At 37.4% G+C, this 10,265-nt stretch overlaps 2 protein-coding genes across 4 annotated transcripts in view; both read left to right on the forward strand.

Annotated features, from left to right (window-relative positions):
* Positions 1 to 2,225, forward strand: part of pvalb9 (parvalbumin 9) — a 4,748-nt gene extending 2,523 nt beyond the window's left edge. The window contains exons 4-5 of the mRNA XM_007558834.2: positions 875 to 984; positions 1,952 to 2,225. Coding sequence (XP_007558896.1) covers positions 875 to 984; positions 1,952 to 1,977 — 136 coding nt within the window. The 3' untranslated portion in view covers positions 1,978 to 2,225. The remainder of the gene's footprint in view (positions 1 to 874; positions 985 to 1,951) is intronic.
* Positions 2,226 to 3,962: 1,737 nt separating this feature from the next.
* ccz1 (CCZ1 homolog, vacuolar protein trafficking and biogenesis associated) overlaps positions 3,963 to 10,265 on the forward strand; it is a 15,232-nt gene continuing 8,929 nt past the window's right edge. Inside the window, exons 1-9 of one of the 3 annotated variants that reach the window (XM_016674856.1) lie at positions 3,971 to 4,143; positions 5,056 to 5,118; positions 6,241 to 6,316; positions 6,405 to 6,501; positions 6,596 to 6,693; positions 7,818 to 7,911; positions 8,012 to 8,092; positions 9,802 to 9,849; positions 9,939 to 10,022. In XM_016674856.1, coding sequence (XP_016530342.1) covers positions 6,303 to 6,316; positions 6,405 to 6,501; positions 6,596 to 6,693; positions 7,818 to 7,911; positions 8,012 to 8,092; positions 9,802 to 9,849; positions 9,939 to 10,022 — 516 coding nt within the window. In that variant the 5' untranslated portion in view covers positions 3,971 to 4,143; positions 5,056 to 5,118; positions 6,241 to 6,302. Of the gene's footprint in view, positions 4,144 to 5,055; positions 5,119 to 6,240; positions 6,317 to 6,404; positions 6,502 to 6,595; positions 6,694 to 7,817; positions 7,912 to 8,011; positions 8,093 to 9,801; positions 9,850 to 9,938; positions 10,023 to 10,265 lie in introns of all 3 variants that reach the window. The other 2 variants (XM_016674859.1, XM_007558846.2) reach the window with 2 other exon arrangements.

Genomic DNA, 10,265 nt, shown 5'->3' on the forward strand with positions numbered 1-10,265 from the left:
TTACTGCAGTTTTCAGCCTTTAGGCAATGTTTAGCTATTGTATTTGTTTGGAAAATATGAATAAATTGGCTACTTTGCAGTGCAACATTTAACTCAGATTTGGGAATGAAATCTGATGAACAATACATTCAGAGACCAGATTAACTCCCAGCAATAAATTAAATTCAATCCAAAATACTTTCTTCGTAAATTAAATGTTTTTGTAACTCATATTGTGCCATTTTTTTAAAGAGTTGCTGATGTTGATGGCTGAGGGCAGAAAGCATCTCCCATAGCAGTCTGTATTACTGCAGTTCAGAAGAAGCCTCTGACTGAAGCCATTCTGATGTTCTAAAACAATCTCATGAAGAGGAAACTCTGGATTGTCAGGAATTTTCTTAAAGGAGGAGAATGCTTTATTTTGATGCATTTTATTCTCTCAGTTACCATGGCGACATGTTCACTAATGGAGAGTGAAGAAAACATAAAGTGAGATATGAATGCTGTACAACTTTGAGCAAATTAAGTCAAGATTAAGTCAATAATCTTGACTTAATCTTGATTTAATCAATGTGTCAAATCCAATCTTGACATATTGGATTTGGCTCATATTAGATTTGAGCCAAATCCAATATGGCTCAAAAGCCATATTGGATTTTGAGGTCTGGGTTGAAGAGAAAACTGAGACTTTCCCAATCAAAATTCAGGCTTTTAGGAACCGTTCTGTTCATTTCTCAAACTAAATACTTGGGCATTTCAGCTTCACACACCAGGATAAGCACTCTTGTTATCTTTTGTTATATAATTCAGCTGGTGTGATGAGAGCTCAGTGATGAGTGTTTCAGTGTCATGTTTTGTTGTGTGTGCGTGTGCGTGTGTGTGTGTGTGTTTGTAGGTTCTTCCTGCAGCGGTTCGTCCCTGGGGCACGGACCCTGAGCGATGCAGAAACCAAGAAATTTGTCTCATCAGCCGATGAGAACAGTGACGGCAGAATTGGAGCGGATGGTTGGTGTCTCATTTTTCACATCGTCCAGGTTTAAAATGACAGGAAACGCTGAGTCCATTAACTCTCCCATCATAGAACTAAAAAAAAAAACACATCCAAGCAAATTTATGGCACTAAATTTGCTCGGGAAAATGTTGCCTGGTTTTCAAAATGTTTCACTTCAAATTGAGTCCCTTTCCTTTGATACGCCCAATCAGAAAGCTCTCCTTCCGTCAAGAAAACAATTCTAAATTCACAGCTGGAGTTTAAACAGAAAGGTTCAGATCAGACAAATTATAAACCTAAATCTGTTGCAGGACTGGAAATGTTGATGTTCACAGACATTCCCTCTCCAGTCTGACTGACCTTGAGCTATTTTGCAAAGAATTGGCAAACAATGTCGTTTCTGGATGCACAAAGCTGGTTTTCACATTTTTGCTTGCACATAGTTTGAACTATACATTATTTTATTTACACTTTACAAAATGCATTAAGGTTTCTGGTCTATTTCTTACGAAGTTCACATATTATTCCTCATCACTGTGCATGCATTTACATGCAAGGTTAGAGGAGGAATAAGCATTTTACCCAGTTTGAAAAATAAACTGAACTTAACTGCATTGTTTGATATAGAAGAATTGTTATGTATAAATGAACAGAATTTACTTTTTTGTGAAATTTGTTGAGATGACGTACTTTGAATTGAAGCTAACTAAATTTACCTGAACTGGAAAAAAAAAAAAAAAGAATTTTTTTCCCACATAAACCCAAAAGCATTATGTGCATAGGACAAGTTAGACATACTAGTTTTATGTTTTCAGGCTATCAGAGGCCATGTGTATAAAAATGAAACATCATAATGTAGGTTTGCAAACTTTTCAGCAAAGAACATAATTAGATTAGAGACAAAAAATTTTGTCTTGTGGTTCATTTAATTCAGATGTTGAATGCAACATGGTTAACTCAATATGTTTCACTTTTCTCCAGAATTCCAGACAATGGTCCTGTCCTGAGGTCTACCAACAGAAAGAAGCCTCTGGCCATTCCCCGACCTCTGGAGTCCTCTGATAGGAGCGTCCATTCCCAGGAATTTCAGATGTTTTCTATTTAAATCTGTGTGTGCTCATGATTTTTAAATGACCTTACATGTCCTTTTCAAGACTCCAAGCTTCAGATTGTCTTTTCTCTTGGTCTGTTGTTTCTTATCTATGCACATTCCGCTTGTAATAAAGAATGAAATAAATGTAGATCTGAAAGCATATATGTGCATAGTCTTCATGCATTGATTTATTTTTCACACCTACCAGGTGTAGCAGTCAGAGAAAAGGCAATTTTTTATATTAAGTTTGATATTATAGACAGCTCAACACAGAGATACACTGTACCAATGAGCTTGCAGGTTATCCAACAGTATATATGGAACCAGGCCGGGAACCCCAAAGTCATGTCAGAGTATCTTCTAGGTTCTTAAGCCTTTATATTCATCAGACCTTTTAGTAATTTAGTACAAGCTATGGAATATATTTTTTCTACTGTTGTAAAATATGTCAAGGGTGAACATTTAACCAACTATTTTGGTTAAATGTCTTGATATGAAGACAGACCATATTTCTTAAATAGGTAATAAATACACAGACATACATGTGCACAAACAGTAATATTGCAATTTTTTGGAAATTATGTGTATTTTAAAGCTCCCACCTGAGGTGTACTTTTTCACTGATAAATATATACTGAGAAAAAAATAACACATCTGGAGAATGGAGAATACCCTCCTCCCCACCACCCCCTCACCGACTCCCACCCACCTGCAAGAAAATACAAGGAATCTTAAGAGCAATGAAGAACAAAGTGGTTGTGTCTCACTTGTTTGCACTTGGGTTCATGATGTCGCAAGAGATGCAGGAAACAAACTGACCAGCTAGCATTAGTTAGCAGTATGATGGAGGAGCAACATTTGAGTATTTGTGGCATCAATTCTGATGCAATTAAAATTGATTTGAATTGCAAGGGAGCCAGTCTTATGTTTCTTAGCCACAGTTTGACTTTGATGACCTTAAGTAAAAAATGGTCTCTCTAAATTCTCCCTAGGTGTGAATGTGTGTGTGCATGGTTGTGTGTCCTGTCTGTCTCTGTGTTGCCCTGCAACAGACTGGCGACCTGTCCAGGATGTATCCCACCTCTTGCCCGAAACATTCGCTGGAGATGGGCACCAGCACCTCTCCCAACTCCACTAGGGAAAAGCGTGTACAGAAAACGGATGGATGTATGGACCTTAAGCCATGAGCTGAAGTGGATGGAGAAGCTGAAGCAAACTGTAGTGATGAGAATGATCAACAGAACATGAGTTATTACTAATCTGTTTATACTCCTTCTTGAACTTTTCATTGGGATTGGTTTCTCTGTATAGTCCTTCCAAATGCTTGGCCTCTTTCGCCTTAAATAGTTGTGTGATTTCTCAGTACAAGGGCACTACAAGAAGTTTAACCCAATCATATTCTCTCTTTCTTACAGTTGAGCTTGAAAATCATCAATATGGATGCATCAACCAAATTCTTCATAGCAATATGATTTGAAATTGGGTCATTCCAGTCTGCTATAGGCCTCCTCACAAACCATATCATGAGTTTTATTGTTGCCAAACACATACATACATACATACATACATACATACATACATACATACATGAAGTTTTTGCTGCAGACTTGCTGTAAGTCGTTCAAAATTCTCAGTTTGATTATGAAATAAATAGGAATATCAAGAACTAGATGAAAACTCGAATCAGACACCAGTCACTTACGGAAAGAAAGTTGTTTTTTGGGAGGGTTGAGGTTATCTTCATTGAATAATGTGATATCTAGCACTAACTGCAGACGATTCCAAGTGACACCAGATTTTTCAGATATATGCCTTGATCTAGATAAAACCATCACTGTTGGACAGTTCCTGACATTTTACTGCTAATACACGACTGGAGTCGGAACTTTTAATTCACTTGAAGTCTCTACTACCCGGACAACTAAGCCTGTAACCCTTCACTTTCAAAAGCAGGAACTGAACACTGGAAGCTGCTATAATGTGAGAGACATGTCTTTTCATTAAGTTATTTCCATACTTTTCCCCTTTATTTACACAATAACTAGGTGCAGCTGGGCGTCTTGTTTGCGTGCTTCGCGAGGTGAGTTATTTTCATTGCGGTTGAGATGAGCTACAAGAACATGTTAGCCTGTTAGCCGGGGTGTGCTAGCTGTATCGGCGGCTGAGCAACAGTTCATGGGCAGAAGTTAAAGGATTCTCGTTAAACTCTAAACTACCTGACATCTGAATTCACCTTGTTACATTTTGATGCAACAGTAATGGTTTAAAGGACGTTAATGAATATTCTGTTTTCTTGCATATTTAGTTCTTTTTTCGTGAGATTTTGTCCCGGCTTGCAGGTTTTATTCCGTCTTGGACTTGATGACAACATTAAACAGCGAATTAACTGCTTACATGAGCAGATCAGTTCTTTTTAGGAAGCAGGACTTGAATACTTCGACATTAATAATGAGTTTTCATTCTGCGGACATGGAACTTCTGCCTTTAGAAGGCCCTTGTTATTTCTGGTTTACTTGCTCCCTCTTGAGCACATTTTGAGCACTTTTAAAGATATCTCATCACTGTTCGCGGATGATATTCAGTTCTACATTTCTTTAAGGCCTCATGAGGCAGCAGAACAGCAGCATTTCTTACACAGCTGCTTAGACTGTGTAAGATGTTTCTCGAACTAAACTAAGGTAAAACTGAACTTATTTGTGCTCCAGAAAAGGACACAACTCTAATGGAAACTCTTTGAATGTTCACCTCTTCTGCCAAGTTTTCCATCAGGAACCTTTAGGTGTATTTAGACTTATGAAATATTGCTAGGTTAAGTAGTATCATCTCTAGAACAGAACTGGAAATTGTTTGTTATGTATTTGTTTCTTCATAATGTCAATTTCTGCGAACAAAGCATCCCTGGGCCGTCTGCAGGTTGTACAGTGTGCTGCTGGAAGATTTAAGAGAAAATCACTTTTTTTCATGTCACATTGTTTCTTGTCCTGCTCCACAGGCCCCCCATCTATTCAAGCGCATCACTGTATGATCTTGGCTGTTAGCTATAGGACTTTGAATAGTAAGTTACTGGCATACATCTCAGAACGTTTCAATCTGAATGTCCCTAGGTCAGGGTTCAGCAACTTTTAACGTCCCTTGAGCCAGTCATGCTCCTTGCTAAATAAAATCAGTTAGAGCCACAAATTAAATAAATAAATAAAACTAGTCAAGCTGTACAACATGCCCTATATTTAAATAATTTTATTATGCTATTGTGTTAAAACTCAATAGCAACCTCATGTCTAAATAAACTCACATAGATAAAGATAATTGTTGCAGCCAGTCATCCTGTTGCATATGTATTGGAGACAACTCTTGTTTCTCTATCAGTTGTGGTCGTAGTTAAGAAGAGTGATTGTGAAGGGGCCCAGGGCCACATGTGACTCTGGAGCCACAGATTGCAGATAAGGTCATGTGAGCACAGTCTCTGCCAGGGAGCAGGATCCCCAGAACTCTGAAGCCCTCTACCCTTTGGGGTCGGTGGATTCTGTTGAGCTTTCTGAAAACGCAACTAAAAACTCAATATACTTACAGGACTTTTGATGTTTACTGTTTAGTTGATGTCTGAGTGATCTGGCTTAAAAAGTGATGTAAATGTACTCGATGATTTTACCATCTTTAAGTAAAGATACAAGTTATATTATAAACATTCCTCCTTCTTGTGCCAGTCCCAAAATCACTCATGGGAAAACATCAAATAAAGGTTAATGCTAGTTAATGTTGTCATGGGTCAACAAAGATGTGTAAAATTAAGATCACGTTTATCAGTCATCACATTTTGAGTGATGATTGAAAAAAAAAATACAATATTTGTAAATCCCTCAGTAGCCCTCCAACCCATTCAATAAATGAAAATATATAGATTAGATTACAGATTTATGTTATCAAGTTAATTGATGTTTCTGCTAACAGCTAATGAAAACATGACATTAAAAATTAGAATATTACATCAGACCAATAAAAACTATTTTTAAAAGCCGAAATATGGACTTAATGAAAAGTATGTTTAATAACTGCTTAAAGGTTGTTATTTACAAAAGGTACTGTTGATCTGATAAAAGGACTTGAATATGATATATATATATATATATATATATCTATAGAGAGAGAGAGAGAGAGAATATGACTACTCTTCCTGCAGGCACACGGCATGGTAACAGGACTGTCACCTGAGAAAAGGAAACCATAACCCAAGTTTCACTAATGCTAATGATTAGGTAAGAAAGATTCAGTGATGGTATTGGGTCAGACTGGATGAAACTGAAGGTTTCCATGTCCAAACTCTTTGTCTTTGTCCTTTCCCAGTCCTAAAATGGCCTCAGGAGCACAAGACAAACAGTACACACCATCCCTTCTCAGCTTTTTCATTTATAACCCTACGTTTGGACCGCGGGAAGGAGAGGTGAGAGGGGGCTTTCAGTGGAGGACATCTCTTTGGCTTCTCTGCAAAACCTTGTTCTGGACTATGTTTCTCATATCACATTTTTTCCTTTCAGGAAGAGAAAAAGATTTTGTTTTATCACCCCAGTGAGATTGAGAAGAATGAGAAAATCAGAAATGTGGGCCTTTGTGAAGCCATTGTTCAATTCACCAGGTACAACACATCATTAACACTTGATTTCATGATGCCTCTGCAAAAACAATGTTCAGGTCTTTTGTCACTAAAACCTCCAACTTCTAAGTAATTGATTGGGATTCAATGATTTAATGTGATGCACCAAGATGAAGCTGTACATAGTTGTGAAATGGAAATGGAATAGTTGTGAAAATCAGACACTGGGTTGTGTATTTGTATTCACCTCCCGTGAGTTAAAGGGGCATTATTATGTAAAATGTACTTTATTGAGCTTTACCTCATGTTATTCCCTCACCATAAACTTACATTAACTCTTGCTTTGAAAAATCAACAAAGCAACAGTTAATGTAAGTTCAACTTACATTAACTGTAATGTAAGTTACAGTACTGCTATACTGTTGCATGTTTGAGAAATCCTTTAACCTCCCGTGGCAACCATTCAGCTATGTAAAACACCTGGGTGGGCCTAGCAATGACTAGGCACCACTTAGAATTAAAATGAATATTTTAATTATAAAATATTACGTTGATTATCCCACCCAGCTGGACTTTCCAAGCTACCGAGCTTCTGTCTCACAGAGCAACCCCCAGCCACTCAGCTCCTTCAGACTAGCCAGCAGTAATTAGCTAACACCTAGTAGAACTGCGTATCAGCAGAGCTCATTATAAGAGCTACTCCTTAGTGTAACGCTAATAAAGTCGCTGTCAAAGGGTTAGTAGAGGAGCCATGTTGTGATGACTTCTTGAAGGCAGAGTTTCAGAAAGAGCAGGAGCTTTTAAAGAGACAGAAGACCACTTTCTAGGGGTTAAATTACAAAGTCAAATTTCTTTTAAGTCATATTTGACATATACATTATTTTTAACTGAAGCTAACATAATTACTTGATTGTGCTATAAAATGGTACCATGTTCCTGGAAAACGCATGACACTGCCCCTTTAAGACTTTGTAGACTTTGTACTCATTTTACTGCAGTTGCAGCCACAACGCTGCATGTTTGTAGGTACTTTGTGAAAAAACAAAAAGCTGGAGGGAATAGGGAAATATCCTTTAACATTTTAATCAATGTCTAATCAAAAAACCCACAATGGATCAGTTAGTTATCTTTTTTAATGCATCCTCTTTTTCACTTCTCTGTTCCAGGACTTTCTGTCCAACAAAACCAGCAAAATCCCTTCACACACAGAAGAATCGGCAGTTTTTCTTTGAGCCAGAGGAAAATTTCTGGATCGTCATGGTATACAGCATCTACAGATTTCCTCGATTCCTCTGGACTTATTTTGATATTTAGTCAGAGTAACTTTTTTTGTTGTTTTTCTTGTGCTTTTGTTCCGCAGGTAGTTCGAAACCCAATGATTGAGAAACCGAACAAAGATGGCAAACCTCCCACAATAGAGTATCAAGAAGAAGAACTACTTGTGAGTTAATAAGGACTACCTGTAGAGAATAATACTGCAGTTTGCCTTCTTAGGGGTTTTTAACAAAAAATGTAAAACTTCCCATCTTATTGATTTTATTTAAGAGAAAAAATATAAATCATTCACTTCCTTCTAAACTATTATGTTGATTATCACAGTCATTAAATGTTATGTCTAAGGTTTAATTATTATATAGAATTAAATCTACAGAATACAGCAGAAATCTGTTAAAAATGTTAAAGGGTTAATAGAGGAGCCATGTTGTGATGACTTCCTGAAGGCGGAGTTTCAGAAAGAGCAGGAGTTTTCTCATTTCAATGTAATGCTATTGTTAGCTATTGACAAGCAGGTCAGGTTTTTGTGGAAACAGTATACATTTACCAAGGTTTAGCTTGAATTCAGAGATTTCTAAAATGCATCAATGTTACAGCATATTCAGATTTATAAATATCTTCCTTCAACCAAGCAGTTTGGTTCTGATAGGAATTCAGACGGGCATCCCTTAAAAGATAAGGAAGAAATGTAAAAGGAATGTCAGTTTAAAAAAAAAGAAAATCTTATTGTACTTTTTCTATATTTAAAAAACAACATGTTGAAAATAATTCATATCGTTCTTAATAATCAATGAATTGTTAGCAGTGAGCTCCAGCTCTTTGGAGTTGGAGGGCCTCCTAACCATCACCCTAATCCACAGATTGCTAGATTCAGTTCAGGACTCTGGCTGGGCCACTCCAGAACATTAACATTACTACTATTAAGAGAGGAAAAATTCTAAAACTTAACACTTTTTAAAACCTTTTGACTCGTTATATCCTCTCTTATGCCCGGATTCAGAAAATGCTATGTGCAAAGACTGAGATCACAAAGAGATAACAGTGTCACAATAATCAGCATTTATTCAAGACAGATGCATACTATCACCAGAAAAGCACATCACAAAACATCAGAAAACTCAGAGCACAAACACATGAATTTACATGAGAGAGGGAAAAGACAAAAGATGGAAACAACAAACAAAAAGCAAATACGTCTTAGGAGAAATTGCAAAGAGCCAAATCTGATTTGTTACTCCTGTGTACAAACTTTTATAGTAAAGGCGTATTCTTGTCTTCAATATATTCAAATAAGGCGTATCTTTGCTCATCCAACCAGGAGCTGTCTCAGACCCTCTTAAAAGTTAGAAACTCCCTGCAATTTGTTTTCAAGATCAAACACCAGTTGTCATCTTTATCTAAGCAAAGTGGAAGCAGAGCTTCTCCTCTACTGGCCTGAACTCATGCTGTTTTATGGCTTTTCACAGATTAGTGTGAAAGCTGGAACTTCTCCTGATTGTTTCCCACACAGACAATGGGGAGTTCAAAAGATCTTAGCAAACAATCTGCTGTAACTACAGCTAACATAAAGGTAAATAGGACAGAAGAAGTTATTAATCTGAAAACTATAATTAGGCTATTTCAATCAAGACATGTTGCTAAGTTTTAAAACTAGCATATTTTAAATTTATTTTCTTAACACTACCAGTCAGAAAAATAATATGAATAAGTTTAGTCTCAACTGGAGCTGCTATGAAGTTTAATGTGGAACATGTTTGACAATACTGAAGCTGCTGTTGGTTTAAAACCACTGGAGTCACATGACAAAGATAAAAACATGAACTTCTGGTGGTTTATTTATTTTTTCCAATTTACCACCTTGTTCTCTTTTTAAAGGATACGGTTTACGGTGCGGTGGTCCGGCAGTGCTACAGTATGTACAAGGTGAGAGTTTTACACCGCCTGGTTCCAGTAAAAACAATGTTTCTTAAAATTGTAGTTTTAATCATTTTATTATTTCTCTGGTTCTGCAGCTGTTTAATGGGACTTTCGGTCGGGCGATGGAATCCGGCGGAGTGGAGCTGCTCATCCAGAAGCTTGAGAAGTTCTTCTACAGGGTAAATGTTGCCGACGTCTGTCCAGCTGGCCGCTGTTACTAGGTGTCTTTTTGTTTGGCCTTGTTTTGGATGGTACATATTGTCTTTGTCAAACTAAGTCCGGCATTGCTTCTTTTTTCAAGTCACCAGAGCCTGACGGTGTTTCCATAAGCATCTGCGTCTCAGTTCCAGAGACTTCGTCGGTGTGTGTGTGTGCGCGCGCGTGTGTGTGTGTGTGTGTGTGTGTGTGTGTGTGTGTGTGTG

Source organism: Poecilia formosa, unplaced genomic scaffold (genome assembly GCF_000485575.1).
Source record: "Poecilia formosa unplaced genomic scaffold, Poecilia_formosa-5.1.2 Scaffold4, whole genome shotgun sequence".
Taxonomy (NCBI): domain Eukaryota; kingdom Metazoa; phylum Chordata; class Actinopteri; order Cyprinodontiformes; family Poeciliidae; genus Poecilia; species Poecilia formosa.